The 25,945-nt window shown below is 42.4% G+C and overlaps 1 protein-coding gene across 4 annotated transcripts in view; it reads right to left on the bottom strand.

Moving 5' to 3' along the window:
* SPIDR (scaffold protein involved in DNA repair) overlaps nt 1–25,945 on the bottom strand; it is a 335,554-nt gene that overhangs the window by 302,952 nt on the left and 6,657 nt on the right. For 2 of the 4 annotated variants that reach the window (XM_067553803.1, XM_067553802.1), the window contains exons 2-4: nt 12,617–12,892; nt 2,120–2,275; nt 802–880 (exon numbers count right to left, since the gene is read on the bottom strand). In XM_067553803.1, the coding sequence (XP_067409904.1) occupies nt 802–880; nt 2,120–2,275; nt 12,617–12,631 (250 nt within the window). In that variant the 5' untranslated portion in view covers nt 12,632–12,892. The remainder of the gene's footprint in view (nt 1–801; nt 881–2,119; nt 2,276–12,616; nt 12,893–25,945) is intronic. The other 2 variants (XM_067553805.1, XM_067553804.1) reach the window with 2 other exon arrangements.

A 25,945-nucleotide genomic window follows, 5' to 3' on the forward strand; every position in this document is an offset into this window, starting at 1 on the left:
TTCTTCTAATAATGCATAGTAACGCTGACATGTTTCACCCAAGATAGATGCATTTCAACAAAAGCTGATTACATTCCTAAATTAAGTCTATAAGATATTTTGGGCTTTTTTGGGATAAAGTGTATTACCATATATAAACACAAATTAGAATTCATTTTACATTTTAACTAGGTACTTTTGAACTGTAAAGTTAAATCATCCCTTAAAATTCACTGTTATGGCTGCATCTATTTTCGCAATTCCTATCATGATAGTAGTTCCTCTATGCTATTATCATGGGTGTCCTCACACAAAGGGAAAAGGCTACAAAAGCAGCACACTGCTGCTGCTATCAATCCAGCTGGTGAATTCCATTTTCTTTTCCCTCCAGCTCTGCCTTTGGACTCCTTACTAAACTGTCTCCAAGTGGAGTGAGTACACAATTGCCTCACCTTCCATCTATACACTTTAACGGTCTTCTTTTTTTAAAGAGTGAAAAGTTAAAGAGTCCCTGGCAGGATATGACTGTACAACATATGCAGCATTAGTAGAGCTCCTTCTGCAGGTGCAAGAGCAATCACTGAGGTTCCCACTTCCCTTCAGAATCTCTAGCTGGAGGTTGGGTGAGAGGAATAGCAGGAATGCAGGTGAAAGTCAGATTGGATCAGTACTATTTCTTCTACAGAGATCATCCTCTGTATGCACAGACTTTGACAGCAGCAAGAAGCAGCTAATGTCACAGGTAAGAACGGAGAAAACTTATGTGGACAATGCAAACTGTAGTCTCTTTTACAATATTAATGGGAAATGGCTATAGTATACCTAGCGTGCCTTCAGCAGAGGTAAGCAGTGGTCCAAGATGCTTATTAGCTCTAGACTTCTTTTCAGAAGATTCTGAACTCTGTATGACGAAAAATATATACATTATTTATAATATACACACACTGAATGACTAGAGGAATAAAGTAAGAATCACTGTAACATAACGCTGTACATATAGCTTAAAACTATTTTATTATTTATTCACATGAACATGGCAGTTCACTTTCAAGTCAATGGGCATTATTTTCTATTAAATCATTATATATTAAGCAGATTTACTGATTCTGAGTAATTCCCTCATACTCTTCCCAAGGAACAACTTCAACACTGCATAATCTCTGCTCTGGGTCAGGAAAACATCAACTCTCCCTGCCGAAAGCACTAACGTTATATTTTACCGGGGGGGGGGGGGGGGGGGGCGGGGGCCGCCCCGCAACAATTTCACCCTAATTCCAAAATTGGAGGTCAGGCTGAAGGATAGAAAATATAATCCTTATCCTATTCAAAGGAGTAGGAAGAGAAACATGCAGCTGTACTGCCTCTGCTCTTACAAAAATCTCACAAACCAAGCATAAATGGGCTTGGCCAGTAATTGGATAAGAGACTCCAGGGGAAAAACCAACTGCTAGAAGATGCAGAGTATTCAGTAGATAGCGTTCCTTCAGTCTCAGCCAGAATTGAACAAACATCAGTGTGAGGTATTAAGAGGTAAAGGTACCGCAAATGCCATTTTGGATGAGACATAAAACAGGAATATCAACTGAAATCCAGCTGTGAACTGCTGTCAAGTGTTGCTGTGCACTTTTAAACAGCTGCTGTATTGCACCCCAGGAATGGATGAAATTATTCTTGTATACTATAAATATATAATTTTAAAATGCTTGGACTCTTCCCAGATGATAAGTGCTATCCAGCATAAAAGTAAAATACCATCCATCATGTGCAGAGAATTACACTTAGGAATAAAAATAAATTCCTGTGCAATCTTGTTGTGTTGACCAGGTAGGCAGAAACAGGAAAACAATATGCTGTTAACAGAACTTTTGTGTGGTGTTCCAAAAGGAGGATTACAACTGACAAAATAAGCGAACATGGGGAGAAGAGATGGAAGACAGTTAATACATCAACATTTCAACTGATGGAAATCTTGGGAGAGGAGCTACAAACCACATGAAAGCCTGAAAGGTCTGTTGTACGTTTGATATAAACTGTAGGTTTGTTATTTTTGAATTGCACATAAAAGGCTAATTTAGGGGGAAAGCCTTACGATCATCAGTTTGCATCTCTAGCCTACAACACAGGTAAACCAAGATTTTACCTCAAACATGGAAGTGCTCTGAAATCCATCACCACATCTGAGCCACGCACTAGAAATGGAAGACGTAGCCACTGTTGTCCCAACATTTGCTTTTCTCAACCCTAGAGGTGTCTCATCTGGAAAAGACGTACATTCAGCATCCCAAGCTCGTTTCCTCTATGAAGAAAATTGTAAACCCATTAAACTATTGAGCATTCATATTTATTTTTATTGTAAGTGAAATAAAGTCTAGTTAATCTGGATAACCACTTTGATTTGAATACTTACCAAAGAATTGTAATTTCTGCTTTTTGACAAAATTGGAGGGGGTTCAGAGAAGAGCAAGGAGAACAAATAAATAGAAAATTAGATTAGAAAATATGCCTTAAGTGTGATAGACTCAAGGAGCTCAATCTGTTTAGTTTAACAAAGAAAAGTTTAAGGGGTAACTTGATCAGTCTGTAACTAACTTTCAGTCAGTCTATCAGACAAAGTATATCAGGATCCAATGGATGGAATTTGAAGCTAGACACATTCAGACTTAAAGAAGACATACATTTTTAACAGTGAGGGTAATTAACCATTGGAACAATTTACCAAGGGTCATGATGAATTCTCCATCACTGGCCATTTGACTTTAAAAAGAGATATACTATAATTAAAAAGGAACTATAGAAGTTCTAGCCAGACCTGTATAATGAAAGCCACAGATGATCATAATAGTCCCTTCTGGCCTTGGAATTTATGAAATCGAAAACAGAAGTCCCTGAACACTTGCAATCATTACAGATCCAAAAACATTTATCAAGAATAGGAGATGTAATTGTAATGTCCCAAGGAAATTTCATCACCAGTAACTACATTATATTCTGTCTGTCTAAATGCCACCTATCATTTCAGCTAGATAGCATTTTCTGCTTTACTGCTAATTCTAAACAGGAATGACTCAGGACAATGCATTTCATGACTGAGTAATTCCAGCCATTGCAGGAATTGAATGAAATTCTGTTATACAGAAGGACATATTAGATCATCATTGTGATGCCTTTTAGCTTTAAAAAAAAATTGTTACTCTACATAATAAACCCTTTCTCAGACTGTTGTACTCATACCACTAGTGGCACATGGACTACAATCAGAATAAGAATCCATGATGATGACACCAATTGAAGTTATGAAGGTAGTATGCACATTACTGGTCAATGCTAGATGTGGTACAGCAAGTGTTGAAGTTCGAGAACTGCTGATATAAGTAGCGTATAAATGGCACATCCGATGTCCTTAGAATTTCATGCCAATTTACACACCATGCTTATTTTTATGCAATTCATATGTCTATGAATCTTTAAGAATTACTCAGGTAATCTCTAAATTGTTACATGTGTTTCCAGTAGGAACCTACTGCACTCTCAGAGTTAAAAGCGGACATACAACATTCTTAATTTCAAAACTACAGAGAAAAAGTTATAAATCCTACAGTATATACACTATACCAAAAAGGTCATTAGCAGTATATATGCAGCCTTTGACTCTATTTATCTATCTAGCTCTCCTGGTGTCTATAATCATGTATTTAAATGCTTTCCAAAATTCTGAAGTGAGCACAATATATATTTCTCTCTTTCCTACAGACAACAGGGCCTGGATTTTAATTTAATTTTATTTTTAATTGCTGTACTGTAGAAAGATTAGGTGAAATAAATGGGCTTTGCAATTTTTCCTGATGACAGCAAAGCTCATGATCATCCTGACACTTTCTAGGAGTGAGTTCCAGATTTGCTGAGACAGCAACCCATAAGGTTCTCTCCTGAAGTTGCTATTTACACTGGAGGAAAGTGGTCATAGAAGATCATTATACGTTCAAGAGATAATGTACCCCCAGGTAATTCCATGGAAGATTTTGAAGATGTGAAGCAAAACTTTGACTTTGTCTTGGTTCTGAACAGGGGACCATCAGAGAGTGCAAAGCACTAAAAGTTACACACTGAGCAGACACACAGACCACTGTGTTCTAAGACGGAAGCTCATATCAAGATGACTTGAACCATTCATCTCACAGCTCCCTCAATCATGATACACCTCTCTCTCCAGAGTACTCACATGAGAATTTCACTTTTAATGTAACTAGAAAGTAACAAGGCACAACACAACACAAGGGACTCATGTACACACAGAAATTGTACCAGTTTACCTTAAATCAATTTAGTTAAACTGGTGCAGCTTTGTTTGTGAACTGTCTTATATTGATATAAAACTAGTTATTTTAGTTTAGTTTGTGCCATTACCTAGAATAGATATCACCATTCATAAGCCCCCCCAAACAACAGATTTTATGCAGCATCACAATATTGCTGTTGGCCAGTAAATAGCTAGAAATCATCTCTTTGTAACAATACTTTTAAAAAGACAGCTAAAGTCATTTTTATATTTTTTCATTACCAAATGGAAATGTTCATCTTTAGCAACAGAAATTTTAGATTAACTGCATTCTGATTTCCCATGTGCTGTAAGACTTTGTACTAGTGAATCTTACAAATGCACCACCAGCACTGTGAGCCTTGGCATAAAGGAAGCAGGCACTAGCAGTTTCCAGCATTTTACCATAATGGTGAAAAACAGAACCAGCTCCAGCACCTGTCTACACTAAGGCTTCTCTCAGTCTTATGTGCTTTAAAATAAGTCTATTTAACTGTTACTTTCAATATTAAAAATAATCTTTCATAGTTAATAGGAAAGAGGATTAGTTATTTTCACAACCCTTTAAATGTGTATATGAATATATTGGTATTAAGTATTACTGGGGAAAAGAAAGTTTGTTTTTTGTAGTCCTGATTGCATCTGGCAATTAGGAATAAAATGGTAATCATGGGAAATCAAAATGCAGTTAATCTAAAATTTCTGTTGGTTAAGAAGAAAATTTCTATTTTTTAATTAAACTATGTCCCCATATCATCCTCCCAGCAGGAACATTGTAAAGTCGTGAGTAAATTGCAATCAACTGTTTTTCTGGTGCCAGATTAAAAACAAGTCAAGAAGGGTTTTGTAAAATAGCATTCTTAATCTGTTTCTATTACTGTGTTTATTGGGCTTATAAAATTAGAGAAAAATATACTGCTTGCTATTAAATTTCTTGGTCATATTGTCCTTGAACTCCTAATTAAGTATCCTGGCACACAGAAGCCCTCTGCTTTCGTCTGTTGTGTAGCACAGGGGAAAGCAAATAAAAATAAAATGGAGTAGGAAAGCGATAAGAGCAGCAGAATAGGCCAGTGGTAGTGGAGTTGGTACTGGTTGAGAAGGGAGTAGCATGCTAGAATGAGACTAAGCAGGGTAACAGCTACTTTATAAAGCATACTCTCCTCCCCCCAGACAGGCAGCTAGGGTGCATGCAGAGACCATGTCTACACCAGGAAGAAAAGATGTGTTTTTAAAACATATACTCTAAGACTGAGGGCTGGTTCACACTTACTGCGCGATTCGGCGGCAGTTGACAGGAGTTACACAAACTACACAAAGTACACAAACTGACGTCGACTGCTCTGCTTCCCTTCTGCGCGCTGTTCTCACTGTGCTGAGCCGACGGGAACAGTGTTCCCGTCGGCTCAGCGCTATGCTACTTGAGGGGGTGGACTTACTCAGTCGACTTCCTGATCGATTGAGCAGGTCTCACTGACCGCTCAATTGATCAAGAAAGTTCGATTTGGCGGCGGCGATTTTGCCACCATCAGTCTGAACATAGCCTGAGAAGGCAAGTTGTAGTTAAAATGTGTGTCAGCTGGTTGAGAGAAATCTTAGGGTACGTCTACACTCCAATAAAAGACCTGAGACACAGCCACAGCTGGCCTGTGTCAGCTAACTCAGGCTGGAGCTGTGGGGCTATAAAACTGCAGTGTAGACATTCAGGCCTGGGCCCAGTCTCTGGAGCCACCCCCTTGCAGCGTCTCAGCAACCAGGCCCAAATGTCTATGCTGCAATTTTATAGCCCTGCAGCCCGAGTCAGCTGACCCAAGCCAGCCACTGGTCCTTTATTGCAGTGTAGACATACTGTCCTCTATGGTAGGGCTGAACCTTACTAGCTAACGTAGGTTAAGATACATATTGCCCTGTCTACACTAGGGTCTTAACATGTGTCTTGTTACAAGTTAGTACAACAGCAAGGGTGCTGGCAATGCTTTTGCATAGCTGTAAGCATTTTTGTTTGTGGGCACAAGACTTGTAATTGTGCCATGGGCCGCGAAGCTAAAACAATCACTAATGTAAAGAGATCTAGTCCCTAGGCCCTAAGAACTCAGCCCAAGGATATAACAAGAAGGCCTATAGGACTGGGAAATTTTAAGGATTTTGTTTCTTTCCTCACCACCCCAGTCTAATTCATATTTTAAGACACGGAAAAACAAATGAGAATTTAAATACTATTTTAAGAGTCCAGTTTCTCCCAGTTTTCACCCTATTCTAAATATTTCTAAATATTCTAAATATTTGTAACAAAGTTAATCCCCATAAGAAATATAGCAGCAGCAGTGAATTCTCTTATTCTTTAGTCACAAGATTGCAATAAAATTAGTTATTTTGCTCTCTGGCATGAAAATTGGACATATCAATAACATCTTGCGTAATCTGTGAATGTTATGCATGAAGAAACAGAACATCTGGTATGAAAAGACGCTGAATCAGGCTCAAGAGAGCTAAATTAAAAAGATTCATAATGTGTTCCTCATAAAAATAAAATTTTATTACAGCTCAAAAAGTTATGCAAAAAAAATCAGTACATTGCACAGAATTTCTGAAGACAAAAGTTGGCCTCTGAATGAAGTCTTACACAAAAAATAGAGAGAATGCTTATGTTTGAGGGAAAAATATTTGCTGCCTTCCATTCATGAAGGTCTTGGATTTCCTTTCTGGGATTATTCCTTCTGATGAAGTCAAAGGTGATATTGCCATTGATTTAAGTGGAAGCAGAATCAGTCTCCCTCTGTAATCAATTTAGAAGCTAATACTGCAGCAACCACTGTGATCATTTCGAGGGGGAGGTAAATGGTCAGCCAACCTACAGGATCAAGAACTGAAAATTCAACAACTACATAATGGATAAACTACAGCCAAGTCAGAATGTAATTAGGGTAAAGCAAGAGGCAGAATGGGTGCATAGCCCTTAATATAACGCTCCCATGCTGTCAATGTCAAAAAACAAGAACCCAATTCTGCAAACCTTTACTCGTGCTAAGTAAGTTGTTAGCAAGCAATCCCGCTGAAGTCAGTAGAAATATTTGCATAAGGATTATTCACAGAAAACCTAGTTCTCCCACCTATATTCACTCTGAGTAGTACTTAACTCTGTGAGGTGTCCTACTGAAAAAGTAAGGTAATGACAATTTCAGTTCTAGTTCCCATGGCATGGATGGATTGCTTATATTGACAGTCACGGTCAATCACAGAAGTTTTGGTGATCCTGTCATCCTAAGTGGCCACAGTTTCAAAAGAGTTCAGCTCCACTGAAAACGTATCCTAAGCTATGGGTGATGGGCACTTGATAGTCTGCCTCTGAGCTCTTTCAAAAATGTAGTTTTTTGATCTTGCAACTCTATATTCTGTTATCAACCTTGACATTACCAGTGTTCGAAGGGACTACTCATGAAGTAAGGGTGGTAGTATCAATCCCTGAGGGCCACATTTTTGAAAGAGCTCGGAGGCAGACTTCAAGTGCTCAGTACCCACAGCTGGGAACAGGTTTTCAGTAAAGCTTAGTATCCAATTTGCTGAACTCTTTTGAAACTGTGGCCGCTCATTTTGGTGTCTGAATGGCAGTTAAGCGCTTTTCAAAATTCTAGCTGAAGTTTTGCATGCTGAGCTTTTCTGGCTCAAATTATGGCCTAAGTAAGGGGTTGCAGGACTGCAGCCATGCAAGGCTAGCCTCTCACTCCTCTGGAAAGGAAAAACATACACTTTCCCGGGGCTATTCACATAAACAATAGTGATCTAAGCCACTACAACCAAGAAGGAATATTATCAAGTTTCAATTTAGTCACTATTTTTAAGAAGTGAGACGTAATGACAAGTACTACACCTGCTCTTGCACTCGAGTCCCTATTCTTCCACCAGTCCGAGGTTTTACAATCACATTTTTCTAAAAAAATGCTTCTCTTGCCATGTTGCTTGAGGGGAGGGGAGGAGGAAGAGGTGGGGACACACAAAAACCATCTTTTCGTATTTTTTAAATTCTCAACTTACTATGGCGTGAATCGTCCCTATCCGCTTTTGTACAGCTCCCAACATAATAAGGCCCCAATCCTGATCAAGATCTATGGGCTCAGCACAGGCCTGGCAATTTCTCAAGAAAAACTAATTTAGGACAGGGCATTGTAAATACTGTGTTAAACCTAGTTTAAGGCAGGGAACCAGGAAAAATAATTGCATCAATGTCCAGCAAGCATAGAACAAACCTTCTCAGAACTGAAGCGGAGTCAATCTATCCACCACATGAAAGTTGGTCTTCTGCTACAGAATGCTGCATGGCCAAATGGACCTGGGCAGGTAGTATGCAACGCTGCATGCTTCTGATTGCTTAATGCTTCAAGTCTACAACTCTGCATTATTGTCACTTTCAGATAATCAAATGTTTTCAATGTTTGTTTATATAATATTGAAAAATGAAACGAGTCATTACATGTATAACTTCCATGAGAAAATACTCAATCAAAACGTACATACATTTCAATAATCGGGATTATAAATACATATTAGTATTATGCCCAATGGGTTTTACTTTATTTGTACAACCCTAAATTAAGTTATAAGTCTTATGTAATCAAAACTTGAAATTGTAACTAAAATAAAATTGTAAATTAAAATAATGTGATGCGCATTAATGAAACAATTTTTAAAACAGAAAATGCCTTAAACTGGAACACACCATGAGGAGAAGAGAACTGCCTGCAGTGCCCTCGGTATGCTCATAAAACTTGCATTCTTAATTAAGATCATGATTATAATCAGATCTCATGCTTCATTTGGTCACCTGCAGGGGTCAGAAAGAATTTTTTTTCCCCAAATGCACAATTGTCTAGATGTACTAAAAAGTTATCTATACTCAGTTATGCCGGCAAAACTGTGTCGCTCTGGGGTGTGAAAAAAAAAAACACACGCCCTCAGGTGATATATGTTTTGCCAGCATAACCACATGTGTGGACAGCATGCTATGTCAGCGGACAGCAGTCACCACTTGTTTAGGCAGTTTTATTATATCAGTGGGAGAGCTCTCATAACATGGCTACACTCGCGCTTATGCCAGCAAAATTTATATTGCTCAAGGGGGTGTGGAGGGGGTGTCACACTCCTGAGCGACAAAGTTTTGCCAGCATAACCATGAGTGTAGATAACCCTAGGTTGGTTTTTTTGTCTTCCCTGAAGCATCAAGGAGTGGCCACAGCTTGAGAGAAGACACCAGACGGGGTGGACCAGTACTCTGAAGTTGTACAGAGAATCCTCTTTCTACATGCCTGACTGCTCACATGCCCAGGATCATACAGATTGTCAGAGCCGGGGTCAAGGAGGAATTTTCTCCAGGTCAGATTGGCAGGGACCTTGGGGGTTTTTTTGCCTTCCTCTGCAGCATGAAGCATGGCTTGCCTGCTGAGATCATCTGGGTATTTCTCACCTAATCAATTCCTTGCCATTGCAGGGACCTCAGGCACTGATATCGCCTTGGTCGCTTCTGTTTTCAGCCTGCAGCACACAGCTTAGTTACCTGAGGACTGATCTTTAGTCTTAGGGCCGGTCTACACTTAAAATGCTGCAGTGGCACAGTTGCAGCTACACCACTGTAGCACTTCAAGGAATATGGTACTACACTGTCAGGAGAGAGTCTCCTGTCGGTGTAATCCATCTCCATGAGAGGTGATAGCTATGTCGACGGGAGATGCCCTTCTGTCAACACAGTGCTATCTATGCTGGGGGTATAACTACGTTGCTTAGGGTGTGGATTTTTCACACCCGAGTGACATAGTTATACTGATGTATGTTTACGGTGTAGACCTGGCAGGCCTAGCTAAAGTCTTTGGTTTTAATATTGAGGTATCTGGGTGCAATGTAATGGTTTGTGATATACAAGAGCTTAGGCTAGATGATCTAATGGTCCTTTCTGGCCTCAAGCTCTATGAAACTATGAGTTTGGAACAATTACAGTTTTATATTGTACATGGGATATCCAGGTCACTGTTTTATAAATAGTAGTGACGTATCCTCAAATGTAATTAAGTTATCTGAAATTTTAAGTGCCTAAATCTTCTCTCTCCCTCCCAATCCTTAACTAGGAATAGTCCAATTCAAACAGAAGTCCTGCCCAAATTCATAGCAGCAATGTCTGTATTAAGGACCAAATACTTTATAAAATCTATATACAGTACACCTTTATTTAAGATCACAAGAATGTCTTCAGAGTTAGACGAGATCTTTGATGTTGGTATGGGCAGAGGGTAGGGGGAAAGGAGAGAATGTCGGGTGGGGAGGGGGAGGAGAGAGAAGCCGAGGGGGAAGCAAAACCAAAATATTTTCCCCTTGGTCCCCAAAATACACACATCTACACAATACAGTGCATGAAGATAAAAATAATAAGAGTACTGATAAGTTTCTGAAAAGGAATTAAGTTATCAAAACTACCATATAATAAGAGTAATTGTTTTTCCTCAAAGTCAACTGCAAGGTTTCATCTTAAACCCTTCCCTAGAGTAGTGAAAATTTTGTTTACAACTACATACCAGATGAATGAAACTGTTGCCCTTCCTCTTGGAACAGCTTCCCTGTCGCTGTGTGTCATCCACCCTTCCTCAAATCTTTAATTAAAAATCAATTTTTTTGCCCAGTTTTTCCATCAATGATCATGGTCTGACCTCCTGCTTAACATAGGCCATAGAACTTATCTGAATTAATTCAGGTTGTAACTAGAGCATCTCCTTCAGAAAAACATCCAATCTTGATTTAAAAGTTTCTAGTGATGGAGAATCTACCACAGACCTTGGTTAATTACCCTCACTATTAAAAGCGTGCACCTTATTTCTAGGTCAATTTGCCTAATTTTAACTTCCAGCCTTTGGATCATGTTACACCTTTCTCTGTTAGGTTGAAGAGACCTTATTAATTTTCCGATCAAGTCACCCATTAACCTTCCCTTTGTTAAACTAGACAGACTGTAAACAGCATGTTCACTGTAAGACATGGTTTCCCATTCTTTAATCATTCTCATAGCTCTTCTCTGAACCCTTTCCAATTTACCAACATTCTTCTTAAATTGTTGACACTAGAACTGGACATGACATCCCAGCAGAAGTCACACCAGTGCCAAATACAGAGAAAAATATACTCTTTCTAGGCCTACTCAATATTATCCTGTTAATACATCCAAAAATTGCATTAGCCCTCTTGGCCACAGCCAAAGAGAGAGGCCAGAAATATCAAGAACTAGATTAAAATTTCAGAAGACAGACCGGTAGCTGGGGAGTTCTTTTGCAAGAGTTTTAGCTTCTTGATGAATGATACTCTGTCCTGTATGAATTAATCTTTTATTGGAATGCACACACAAAAAAACCCAATCAGGTTCAATCCAATCCAAGCATCACAGTTTATCAGATCCAAACATGGGCACAGTCAGCTTCCACACAAAGGGTCAAGGAAATCTTACCAGACTTATTTATTATAATGGGAGAAAGCATTAACCTGTGCACCTACATGGTGGGGAAAGGGAAGGGGGAGACTGTCTGCTATTTGGAAGTAATAATTAAATACCTTTGAAAGGAACGTATAGTTAGTAGATACATCATGTTCAGGCAAAATTTCATTACACTTTGCCTATGCCAAAGACCTTAGCAGCATATAGGGACAGCTGGTCAGGTGTTTGTTTTTTTAATGTCATGCCAATTCTGAATGTGCTTAACTTTAAGCCCCTGAGTAGACACCATTTGAAGATGAAGTTAAAGTTAAACACATTCATGTTTGCAGAAGTTAAGCTTCTGTTAGTGATAATGCTGCGCTCAGAACTCAAGGGGCTCTGACACCAGAATCTCTCAGACCCCTCTACAAGTGATCATGGGTTAAACAGTAAGCGTGGGCACTGCAAATACTTACAAGATGACTACAACAGCCAGGGTTCTTCTCTTTTTCCACTAGCCCTATTTAAAGGCAAATATGCTGCAGTCCCCACAGCAGCAAATAGCCAGTACTTGGGTAAAGCTGAGCCACCCCAGCAATTTAGCTCTCTCCCGGTATCTTTAAGATATTGTATTTCACCAGGGCCCAGAGCCCTTCGCACTGAGGCTCCCACATATACCTAGGGGCTCCCGGTAAAACAAACTAATACCAACAACGGTGTTAGGCGCTGTACAAACGGAGCCGGAGGCTAACACAGCCCGGGCGACAGACACTGCGTGACCAGCTTCCCCCAGACAGGCGTCAGGCCCCTCACACGCCCACACTCCCCTTCCCCAAGGCCTCTGCGCCCCGCCGCAATTCGCGCTCACACGCCGGTACCTTCCTATTGGACATTCTTCTCTCCCGCAGGCGACAACGGCCGCCGCAGAGCCGCTCCCTCGTCACGTGACAGGGGAGCCCAGGAACAGGGCGCGGGGAACCCGCAAATCCATCCCCCGGGCTGAAGACTGGGCCGGCCTGCGCCCTTCCTATCACGTCACGCCCCCGTCCTTTCCAGTTTGGCGCCTCGGGCGGCGCAGCGGCTTACGATTGGATAGGCGTTCCGATTAGGCGTGACGTAACGGGGGGGGCTGCGTTCGTTTTCCGTTTATCGATCTGTGGAGACCAGACCCTATGAGCGACCCGCTTTGTGACTCGCGCACGTTGCGTGTGGGGGAGGGGTCCGCTAGCCCTGCCCAGCGGGGCCTCCTAGGGCGCCAGCCTCCGTTGCCTGCAGTGGGAAGAGTCTGGCAGTCTGCGGACCGGAGGGGCTCGCTTTTTTATCCCTCGAGGGCGACAGTTTCCCCTGTTCTCAGGAGGGGCGTGACGAGGGGAGCCGGCCGGAGCCTGGACCAGCCCCCAGCACAGCGCCGTGGGACGAGCCGGCACCTGAGCGAGACTGACGCGGGGCCGGCCTGCCTGCCTTGGGTCCGCTGACGCCCTTAGGCGGGCGCCGTCCCCTCCATGCCGCCGGTGTCGGGCCGTGCGCCAGAGCCATGCTCTCTGGTTCCTTGCGGGCTCTTAACTCGCTCCCCTCCCCCCCCCTTTTTTTTTTAAATACAGGGTTCAGCTGTTGGGCGCCTCTTGTTGCATCTGGGGTTTGCGGGCTAGGCCTAACCTAGGGCTACTCCGTGGTACAGGGAGGCCTGTACCAGTTCCAGCAGTCAAAAGAGCACAGGGTTAGGTTGAGTTTTCTGGGAAAAGGGGACAATCCCTTTTCATAAAAGAAAATGATTACACGATGGTAAGGGACTGCGCTCCTGGGTTTGCATCGCCCCTGTGATTGTAATTTTTGTATAGGGCATGTCCTGGGAGGTATCATTTTTAAAAAAATCTCATAACATGCTGATCAATACTATCGTGGCAAAATGCAGTACTATTAAATTTGTTAATCTTTAAAGTGCTACAGGACTCTCGTTAGTGCTATCTGTGAAATTATAAACATAAGCTGAGATCATGATTAAAGAGTAAGGCTGGTGTGATTTAAAAAGCCATGCAATAAAAAGGTGCTATTGCAGTTTTAAGCACAGTTAATAGAATATTAATTTAAATTTATTTTTGGATGCAATTACAACACAATACAAAACAGTGCTCACTTTATTTATTACAAATATTTGTACTGTAAAAAACTTCAATTCACTTTATACAAGTACTGTAATGCAAGCTGTAGTGTGACTGCAATTTAAAAAAATAATTCTACATTTGTAACAACTGCACTCAAACAAAACAATATAAAACTTTAGAGGCTGCAAGTTGAAGCATCAATGAGCATATGCATGTTTAGCATTTCTGGTACCTAAATAACTTGCAGTGGTGGCTACAATAATGTAAACATCTGGTCTCACTTTCAAGTAACATTGTAAATAAGTAGGCAGCATTATCTCCTATAAATGTAAACAAACTTGTTTGTCCTAGCCAGTAGCTGAACAAGAAGTAGATAGTATATAGTGGCATTATGATATTTACTGTCTTATTATTTATCCCTTTCCTAATGGTTCACAACATTAGTTTTTTTGACTGCCAAGATCTTTGAGTGATAACAGCTAATTTAGACCCCATTGTGACATGATGCAATCTCCGGGGTGCAGCCTGGAAGCTGTAGAACCTCTCTGCGCCCCCTTAACTATCCTGCTAGGGTGGGCTCCCAACAATGCTCTGTGGGTAACAAACAGCAAGCCCCTTCGGACCCTGTTTTCACCCAACACAGCAGCAGGTGGAGCCACACACCCAACTGAGTTACCTGGAATGCTCTTCCTGAGCCACTCCTGAACCAAACCATGGATATAGGCAGTAGCCAGTTCACTGTAGCTCCCTGCTTCGCACCCTGAAGTTACCCTGTCCTGCCCTAATCAGAAGCCTGACCAGGATAAGTTTATTACTTAGTCTGCTCCCCACTCAATGTGGGGAAGGCATATACCAGCTTTTGTTAACTGAGCTAAGATTTCTTAAACACTTCAGTTCAAGACACTGTTTAAGGGTCAAATTATAAAACAGATTCACTATAGAAAAAACAGATTTTAAGTGGTAAGTGTAAAAAGAAATAAAGTTTGCGGTCTAAATTCTATAATACTGAACAAGGTTTGAATTAGCAAATTCTCACCCTCGTTAGCTGGTACAAGCAGTTCCTTAAAGGCAGCCTTCCCTGCCTGGGGCTACCCTTCCCCCCTTCAAAGTCCTTTTGTCTTCCAAATGTTCCTTCAGGTGTTCAGTTGTGTGGGGAGGGAGGCCAAATGATGTCACTCATTTTATAGCTTCTCCCAGCATAAAAAAGATTTAGGCATGTGACATGCGGGGCTGTTCCCCATTGGTCAAGCAGGGTCCATTGTGTATGGGCTTCCTCAGTAAAGCCTTTACTATAAACAATCCCTGATAGTGGATTCCTTCCTTGAATGAGTGGCTTAATTCAGTAAGGTTTGTAAAGCACTTTGAGACATTTTGATGGAAGGAACTATTCAAGTGGAAAATTGCATTAAAGTCTATAAGCCATATTCATGTTAACTGGAGATTGTAGTTAGTCTTGGGACTCTGCCCCAGGTAAATTAGGACATCCAGTCATCCTGCCTTCTAGTTGTTTTAGCTACTACAGATCACCTGACAGCCAGCATCCTTTCCACATTCCCTTAAATAGCTGTTACTAATTAAAACAGATTTTGTAGGCAAGCAATACACAGTCATTTAAAGCTCATATTCCCTCTTGCTGTGTTCAAAACAGAATTATAAAAATAACATTTTCACATTTCTGTAGCAGCACTTTCCTTCTTTGATACAGTAAATCTGCAGACTGACAAATGCTCAGTTGTATATCAAAGTGATCTGCTTTAATACACAAAAAATTATTGTTACTGCATTATAGAACTGTAGCCTATGCCAGCTGAAACTAAACTACAGGGAAAATTTTTTTTTTCTTCAAATAATGGCAAAGGTCATCCCTCTAGATCCACACATAGAGGAAGTCTTATACCCCTTCTGTGCAGAAGAAGCCCAGCAACCGGGGATGGTCTTGGAGCCTGGGCTCCAAGCCCAAGCCCAAACACCAACACTGCTATTTTTAGTCCCACAGCTGAGCCTGGGAGCCCAAATCAATTGGCCCAGACTCAGATTCATTGCCACAGGGTTTTCTTTGCAGAATAGACACATCCAAAGAGCCTATCTGAGTACAGGGTCCGTGGAAGAAGACGGGGTGTGTGTGTGTGTGTGCGCGCGCGCGCAAAGAACATCACATTGTGTCCCACCTCCTATGCTACAGAGAGTCTTCAAAAAGAAATTAGTTTGAATTATCTTTGCAACAGATCTCCTCCTCCCATGGTCCCAGGGCAGCCACAACTACAGGGAATTTTCCTCCCCTACAACTTCACCCCCTGTAGCAGTTTTACTGCAAGAGGGGAATAATCCAGGCCAATGGCTTCTCCTTGTTTGTTTTATGTACTTAATTTTGTTACAAACAATATTAGAAACAATAAAATCCAAGTAATGTCATATGTACAAAATCTACTAAAAACAAAAACAAGAGGAGAGAGTATATTAAACCAATAGAGGAATTTATCAGAAAAAAAATCCCACGTGTTCAAAACAACAGACTTTGCTGTTTTTAAAGTAAATTAATGTTGCGATAGAGGAATGGAGAAGGAATGGTGGTATATGTCTGGCAGCCTCACGGGACTTTTTAAAAGGTTCCTAATATTGTAATTTTTTTTGCAAGTTCACTAGGAAGCTCATTAAAAACATTCTTGGGTTCATTTTGAAAGGCCATCATTAACGTGATTAGACACAATATTTTGTAGGAAAAAAGAATATGCCACATTTAATTACATACAACTCTCCATGCACACACTGGTCTAGATGGCATTTCTTGTCTGCTATTTGCCTGATTTACCTGAATTAATAGCTTCACCAGGATGTATTCAAGATCAGAGATGAGACAGAAAATAAAGGGCACCTGCCACTACACAATGAATATTATATATATCAAGGGTGGCTAGACTTACTGACCCTCAGAGCCACATACAACAATTTTCAGAAGTTCAAGAGCCGGGGCACACCTGCCAGGTCTTCGGGCTTAAGCCCCGTGGGAGGGCTCGGGGGATGGCAGACACACCATACGGGGCAGAAGCCCCAAGCCCCACCACCAGAGACCCAGCAGGTGCTTCCCATCAGGCAAAAGCTCCTAGCCCCATCACCCCACTGTGGGGCTGAAGCCCTGAGACACCACCTCCCTGCTGTGCAGAAATCTGTAGCCCTCACCCCTCCATTGCATGACAGAAGCTCCCCAATCTGGAGTAGGCGGAGAACGGGGGTGGAGGTGCTGAGGCTCTGTCAGCCACACTTTAACTGTAAAAGAGCCACATGCTGCTCCCAAGCCACAGTTTGGCCACCCTGATCTATATTTCACATGTTGTATTTTAACTGTGATATTTAAGGGAAATACACAAATTAAAATGTAAATTCCTCATAGCAAAGGAGCCATGTCTGTTGGTGGCGTTCACAGGGAATAGCAACTAACAATTTTCTGTGATGCACGGATTAAGTGAATAATACTTTGCAACCCATATGTAAATAGTATGTGGCTTGTGAGGAAACTATTTTTTATATAAAGTAATTAGTAAAGAAAGCATAAAGCTACTCAGACAGAGTTTGTTACTATGGGCTGGAAAAAAAAAAAAAAAAACTATCTGATTCAATGTAGTTCAGGGATTCTGTTTCCCATGCTTCTAAAGTTGTAGCTCTTACATGTTTCCAAAATTTAAGAATTGGCACTTTGTACTGAGTGCCAAACCTTTACTAAATGGAGTAAATGTTATAATTTATATTGAATTGTTAACTTGTGATTATTTTACAACAAAAATATATTTTGTAGAGTATATTCCATTCAAGATACAAAATATTTTAGAATCACTTTTAAAGAGCTGCACATTTGGTGAAGGATTTTCTAGTGGATTTTTGCCTGAGTAAAGACTAAAGGGTTGCAAAACTCCAAGTAACTTCAGTGGAAGGATGTTCAGTACCCAAGGGGAAAAAAAATAATGATTTAGACTTCAGAATTTGTCCCTCAGTAGCAGTGACAGTTTGATGTTTATGAATATTTCTTGCAATTTATATGCCTGAAGCAGTTCATTTGTGTTGCAGACTTTATTCTTTGAGTGATTGCACATGTATATTCTACTCTTCTTTTGTGCCTGCCTCGAGCACTGTTGTCAGAAATTTATCCCTCCTGGGTACTGGTTGGGGCAGCTCAAGTGTTCTCTGTTGCCATACGCCACTGTGTGCAGATATAAAGGGTGAAGCTGTCCCAATCCCCCTCAGTTTCTTCTTACTGATAGTTGTTGAAATCAGTTTGTCTTGTTTCAGTAAGTTCTCTCTGCATCTAGTTGTGTATAGTTACCTGTTTGAGTAGTTTAATGCTAGTTAATAATAGATACGTTTTTTGTTTAGTAAGAGTTAGTTTTTTGGTTTCCCAATGTTGGGGTTCTGTACGTTGATATTGAGGAATGCCTCAGTCACTGGGTTTCAAGCCCTGTCTTTCATGCTCTAAACTAATGCCTGTGAGTGACTCACACTCTAGTTGTTTAAAGTGTCTGGGTGAGTTTCCCATTATGGATCAATGCCAGATTTGTAAGGACTTCAAGCAAGGACCAAGGAAGTGAGGGTCTCTCTACAATGCAATTAAAAACCTGTGGGCATGTGGGCTCAGGCTAAGGGGCTGTTTAATTGGAGTGTAGACAGTCAGGCTTTGGTGGGAACCTGGGCTCTAGGACTCTGAGGTGGGAGGGTCCTACAGCTCAGCCCAATGGCTGTTTAACTGCAGTGTAGACACTCAGCTCTAGCCCTGTGAGCCTAGGTCAGCTGGCATGGGCCAGCCATAGGTGTTTAACTGCAGTGTAGACGTACCCAGAGTGGCTAGGTTGAAGTTTCTTTGATGGAGGCTGCTCTTAGACTACTCCAGGAGGGTGCCCAGCACTTTGGCTTCTGTGAGAAAGATGTATCTGATGTTGGCGACTCCCAGCATCATTGTTCCTCTCCAGAACCCAAGAAGAAACAAGGCTTCAAACAATACTTCCAGGAGAAGCCTATCACTGGCCCCCTAAGTTTGCCAAGCAAGAAGACAAAGAGTCTAGAAGAGTGCAGGCAAAAAAAATCAAAGCACTCCTCCGCTCACTCATTAGCTAATATGACACAATTGACTGCAGTGCTGGGGCAGGCATACTCAAGTCTGGGAGCCCAAAATGGCACCTTTATCATCTGCGACACCGTCTTCATCTCTCACACACCAGTGAGAGACTATTCCAGAGACAGCAGTGGCAAGGGACTTGTTGAGTTTATTAGTTCCAGCATCTCCAGCAGTGTTGGAGATTGCTCCTACAGTACCTTTTCAACCTCTCATGTCCCAGAGTTCTCATTGGTCGGTACCATCCAGAGGAAAACCATCAATGATGGTTTCTCTTCATTGTCTTGGGACTCTTGGCACCAGTCTCCAGCACTGACAGGGATGGCCTCTCCGTAGTCAGGAAAAGGTGATTCTTCTTCTGAATCAGAAGTTGGTTCTTATGTCTCCCAACCATAGAGTGTTCCTCCTAGACCTTACCACCCAGAGTACTCGCAAGATCCTGCGGCCTACGCTGGCATAGAAGTGTGGCCAGGAAGACATCGGGGTCTAATGCCCTTTCTGGAACCAGAGGGGGATTCCCCCTCATTTCCAGACCCTCCTGAAGCCATTCCCCAAGCCATTCCCATTTCCAGAACCCTTCCTAGAGACTGGTATGGCACCTTTTGACTTAAAAAGATACTTGATAAATCACTACAAGAAAAAGCTCTCATTACCAGTTCACAGCACTGCCTTTCGGCCTGTCAGCAGCTCCACAGGATTTTACCAAATTTATGGCAGTGGTAGCTGCCTTCCCCAGAAAGGGATAGGCTAGCACTATCTGGAAAACTGTCTTGTGAGAGGCCATTTCAGGGTTCAGGTACTGTCCAGTGTAACTCTTACCCAATCAGCTTTCAAGACACTGGGACTGTTGGTCAACTCAAAGAAGTTGATCCTCTCTCCAGTTCAGAGGATAAAATTTATGGAGGCAGTAATAGATTGTACTCAAGCCAAAGCTTTCTATCTAGAGACAAAGTTTCCAACAGCTTGATCCATCGTTTTAGATTTCAAGGCTCACCCAATCATGACAGCACAAAATTGTATGAGACTTCTAGGGCATATGGCCTCTTGCACCTACATAGTCTGGTTTGCCAGACTACATCTCAGGAACCTACTAAGTTGGCCAGCCCCCATGTCCTCACTGAGTTTTCATCCTCTGAACACAGTAGTGAGATTGCCCTCTCACATTTTAGCCACTCTGAATTGGTGGACAAACCCTGCAAATGTATGTGCGGGTATTCCCTTTGTCCTTCCTAAACAATCACTAATCTTAATAATGAGCACATCTGCACTTGGCTGGGGTGGGAGGGAGACTCATCTGGGATTTCCTGCAAGGGATCTAACCCTTCACATTAATGTCAGGGAGTTGAGCGCTATCTGATTGGTGTGTCAGGCTTTCCTGTCCCATATTAAGGGATAAAGCCTGCTCTCTGTCACAGAATGCAGCAACAATGTTCTACTTCAACAGAGAAGGAGGGGCCCACTCGTCCCTGCTCTGCCAAGATGAGATTCAACTCTGGGATTTTTTGCATTGCCAATTCAATCTCTCTCAAAGCCTCTTACTTTCTGAGGGTGCAGATCACCCAAGCAGGCGAGTAGTCTGACTGTCCAGATGTAGCCATGTTCATTTTCCAGTCCTCTGGGGGACTCCCCAGTTCACAACAAAGGTCCAACAGAAAGTGCCAGCAGTGTCCCCTACAGGATCACAGCCTGGGTTCCTTCACGGGTGCTTTCCTGTTTCTCTGGACAGGGAAGCTCTTGTATGCTTTCCCAGCAATCCTACGCCTTCACAAAGTACTGCTAAAAATCTGACTGGAGCATGCCGAAGTCATACTCATAGCCCCAGCTTGGCCTTGGCACCACTGGTTCTCCATTCTCCTGTCCCTTTCAGTGACATTTCCAATATCACTTCCATTGGACCCAGACCTAATTTTGCACCTGCTCCACCCAAACCTGCAGGCTTTGCTCCATGGTTAGACACTAAGGAGAAGTCTTTTTCAAAAGAGATTCAGGATGTACTGTTCAATAGAAGGTGGTCATCTACTAGATCTATTTATCTAAATGGAAGCATTTCCATATCTGGTCTGAACACTCTGGAGTCTTGCCGATACATTATTAGCCCAAAATATATTGGATCAATCTGTTGTACCAGAAACAACAAATGTTGACCATAAGTTGTCAAAGTCCACCTAGCAGCTATTTTGGCCTTCCAGATTGATAATCGTTGTCTTCTCTAATAAGATGTCAGTAAGATCTTTGAAAGGCCTGGAAAGGTGACACTCTCAGGTACAAGATCCTGTTCCCCCATGGGACCTAAATTTGGTATTCACAAAGCTTATGGGGCCTCCTTTTGAACCTTTAGTAACCTGCACCTACTACTTCTTTCAATTAAGATAGCATTTTTGGTGGCCATCACTTCTACTAGAAGGGTGGGTGTTTGGCCTCCCTTATACGGTTTTCTTTAAAGACACCATTTACCTGCATCCTCATCCAAAGTTTTCTCAAAAATAGTATCTAACTTCCATATCAACCAAGCAATATCTCTACCATCATTCTTTCCCAAGCCAACACTTGAATAAAGATGAGGAAAGGCTGCACACACTGGATGTCAGCAGACCGTTGATATTCTAGTTCGGTAGAACTGATAAGCAGTTCGGTTTATCTTCTCAGCTGTTCCTGGCGGTCAGACAGCCCAATTTCTTCTCAGAGAACATCATCTTGGATAGTCTCCTGTATTCACTTGTGCTATGATTTATTTAATGTTACTCTACCAAGCAGAGTGACAGCACATTTGACATGGTCACAAGTAACCTCTGCAACTTTCCTGTCTGAAGTTCCTATCCTAGACATTTGTAGACAGCAACTTGGTCTTCAGTGCACACATTTGCTTCCCATAACATCTTCTTCAGAATGATAGAAAGGATGACAGATTTGAACAAGTTGGCCTTCAGTCCTTGTTCAGACAGACTCCAATCCCATCTCCTGATTTCACGGCTTGTGAATCACCAAGACTGGAATGCACATATGCAGTCACTCAAAGAGAAAATGGTTACTAACCTGTTCCGTAACTGTTGTTTTCCAAGATGTATTGCACATGTACATTTCACAACCCACCCTTCTACCCCTGTACATCAGAGTATTCCTGCAAAAAAGAATGGAGGAGAGTTGGGGGCAGCTTTGCCCTTACACCTGCACGCAGGAGGCACATGGCAACTGAGGGTGCTCAAACTCCCCCGCCAGAAACCACTGAAATTTCCTATAACTGTGCTTGGGGTGAGTGTGCACCAAGAGTGGAATGCACATGTAGAACACATCTCAAAGAGCAACAATTATGGAACAGGTTATTAACCATTTTTTACATCCTGGGTGATTAGTATCTGAGTATCTGGGGGAGTAACATGCAATGTTTGGTGATCAAAGGATGAGAATTATGAAGGTTTGACACCACAAGTGTCATGCCACTGCCACAATAAATTTAAGGGAATAAGCTTGAAGATATGTAGTTCAGAGCCAGCTACCACATGAGACTGGTTGTGGACATGGGCAATAAACAGAAAGTGCTAGAGTTTGGTAAGGCAAGTTGCATGAATGTTTATACCTTCATTAGAGGAACAATTAACTTCTGCTCTTCTTTTTTAAACTATAGGTAGTATTTGAAGGAGGCTACATATTAATTGTGTTTGTGTGTCTTTGCAACTGCTCCACTTTCTCTGTTTAAGTCATAGGGCAACTAACTATTTGTGCAAGAGAACCCAGTGCTGCTCCTGCTCTGGCCAGCAGAGGGAAGTTTTGTACAGCGCAGAGGGCTTTCCAATGCATACTGCACTAGTACAATCTCAGAATCACAACAATGTTGCCAGGCTCTGCACATTAATTTTATGATGGCTGACATTTTCACATTTGCATTCAGAGCTAATAGTGGAGGGAATCGCACCCTTCGCTGATTTTTTTAGGCTGAGCTTATTGAGCATCATGGGCCCTTACATTCCTCCATTCTTCCCCACCCTGTGGGCCACTCTCCCATTCCTCTTTATTTCAGGGACTCGTTGCAAACTGCCCCTCCCCCCCCCCTCACCCTCATGCCAGAGCCTGTGTGCACCTCCCCCATTTCCCTCTGTACCATGAGCCCCCATTCTCCCTCTTTCCAGGCAAATCTGTGCCCGCCATTATGCCCTCCCATGACAGGGGCTCTGTGTGCACTCCCATGCCTCCCTTCCCTCAGTGCCTCCCACCCCACCCCGATGCCAGGGGGCCCCATTCGCCTCCTTACAATAGGGTCTCTGTTCACCCCTTATGCCACAGTCCTCCATTCTTCCCCTCCCCCTGCCAAGGACCACCAAAGTATGTTGTAGCAGTGGGGGCAATGGCTGAGCTTCACCTCATCCAGGATCCCTTAGCTAGGCTTAGAGCAACATAAACTGTCAACTGAAGGAGAGCAAGAGGGAGAACTGGAAAAAAAGGAGGCTGGGGTTGAAGGTGAAATGACTTGCTGACCAGGACAAATATTGCCAACCTGAACAGGAGGGGGACAAGCAACAGCATGAGAGAGAAAAGGAGAGTTAGCAGGAACTGGAACTGGTGCAGCGGGGGAATAAGGGGCCAGATGAATCAGTAGGTGGGGGTAAACCACAAGCCAGCTCTGTGTGAGGCATAGTGCTAAGTTGTTAGGAAGAGGGAGAGAGACAACTATCTAACCATCTTTGGAAAAACTTGTGATTTGCACCAGGTCCCCATCACAGAGAGGATCTGATTCCAACTCCATTGGTGATGCAAAGGGCCTTGATACATAAAGCCAAATGGATGGAATAGAAATTGTGAACTATGAAAAATGTAAGACAGCTAAACTCCTTAAGTTTAAAGTGACTTCTGAGGCTTACAGAAAAAAATTTCTGGTGGATTCCAAAGCAGCAACATGTAATTTACATGGAGATGACAACCCAGATAGATTACCTCTGCAAATGGGGAAAAGGATAGAGAGAGGACACCATAGATCAGTTGTATGAAATGTTTGGGTTAGAGCAATTTTATAATTTGTGTTCACATGATTGTGTACTGCAAGCAGACTGGTTGATTAGTTTGTTGTTAATTAGGATGGTTCTGAGAAAACCACCAAGGTTGACTGGCCCAAGCATGGATCATAGGAGAGGGAATATGTGGGATGCCCCAGAGCTGCGGACTGGATAATTCCAAGCTGGGGAGGAGGAGAGATAGCAGCCCCAAATCAATGCACTAAGGCCCTGGTGCTGAGTTAGCATGAGTTAACTTGATGGCAGCCTGGCCTACCTATGCAGTAGGCTAACCAATGGAGTATATCCCCTCTGGGGCTGTTCACTATGCATGCAACGGAGTTCACACCACTAGTCATCTATTTATATGTCCTGCTGCATCCTTGAGAGTCAAATACAGCCAGATCCCCAATGGAAATTGGAGGCGAGACTCAATGGGGAGACATTTATAGGGTGGTGGGACACAAGCACTGCTTACACCTTAGACTCTGCATGTTGTACCCAAAGCAGGTGGTGGCAGGCAGGCAGGACACTATGAAGGTCCGTCATGAACCCCATTACTCAGTACATGGCTCAAGTCATTAGAGACATCAAAGAAGGTTCTGGGAGCCTGACAGTGGGATACTGGAGGAGATTCCTTTTTGATGTGTTTGGAAGTGTTATTGCACGGTAGAGCCCAGAGAGCTCAAGTGTAAACTCATTAGAGCCAGGCCAAGGGGCCTAGATCACAGACATCCTTCAAAAAGATCACAGAGCCAATGCTATGCATGGCAATATCCAAAACTCCATGTGGAAATGGGGGAAAATGAAGCACAGTTGAACATGCTAGGAATCCAAATTCCATTGGGAGATGGGACCTTCAGGCTGATAAAGGATACTGCCAACCATACAATGCCTGCCAAAAGTGTTAAGCCACTGTATAGGGGAATGCAAAGCAAGCAACAGCGAGGAGGTAGGGGGAAGTCTCCCTCGAACAGCATTATAATCTCTGAAAATGTAAATGTCTCTGAGGCAGATGGGTGAGGAAGTGCTGCTCTCCTCAGTGTATCCTAAGCAGTGAAATTAGATTTAGAGGGCCAACATTCCCTAGGAGCACTGTTATTGATGGGACAACAGGAGAAAAGGGAACACACAATTAGTCTGGAGGCAACTCAGACACATGGACAGAGCAGTGCAAAGGGTTTAAGTTTCACTTGTTCAACTTAACCCGAATTCAGCTTCATCCTGTGTGAACGACATACATAGCATGTTGAGAACACAGGAACTCCACAGCCATCACACAGAGTGCAAACCCAAGAGGAGCAGGGAAAGTAACTTGGCTATGGGGGTAGTTTGAGGGTTCACGCCTACCAGTGGTTGGGGATCCCTGCTCTACAAGAGGTATTGTGGGGTTAAGATATGCTCTGCAGGGATCCAACCCGCTCTTGGGCAATCCAAATGTTCAGAAATATTGGGGTGAAAAGAACTTAAGGGGCACAAACTCTGTTCAGATGTATCCCTCCCATGGGATCAATGGGAAGGAGACTGAAAGTGAATTTGGGTTATCAGGGGCATGTGTGGATGTTCATAGGGTACCAGACATATCCTGGCTGTGTCCCCATTCCAGAAAGAGGGAGATGTGACAGACTTGCACTTGCTATGTGTTAATCTATGAATACTGATACGTATTATGGTAAGAATATTGTAAGTGACCCAGGCAGTAAGGTAATATGGTAGGGTTATTAGAATTTCTTGTATGACTGTGTTGTTCTTACGAAAGAGGGGTTCTTGGGAAGAACAAACAAAACAAAAAAAACACCCAAGAGATATAGCTAAGGCTCTCCCAACACACGTTTGAAAAATGAGTCAAGCTGTTAACTTCAAGAATCCTGTCTCCGCTCTCTAATAAGTTGCAAGCTTTATGTTGCCAAAGTTGGGAGGCTAGAGATCAAAAGAATACTAAAGAGTTAGAAAACCTCTCTCAGAGGGAGAAAAAGGGGTCACTTGTCAACAGCTACCTAGGGAGACAGGCTGGCTCAGGGTGGG

The sequence above is a fragment of the Emydura macquarii genome, unplaced genomic scaffold (genome assembly GCF_026122565.2).
Source record: "Emydura macquarii macquarii isolate MOO-44397 ecotype Brisbane River unplaced genomic scaffold, CSIRO-AGI_Emac_v2 contig_1477, whole genome shotgun sequence".
Taxonomy (NCBI): domain Eukaryota; kingdom Metazoa; phylum Chordata; order Testudines; family Chelidae; genus Emydura; species Emydura macquarii.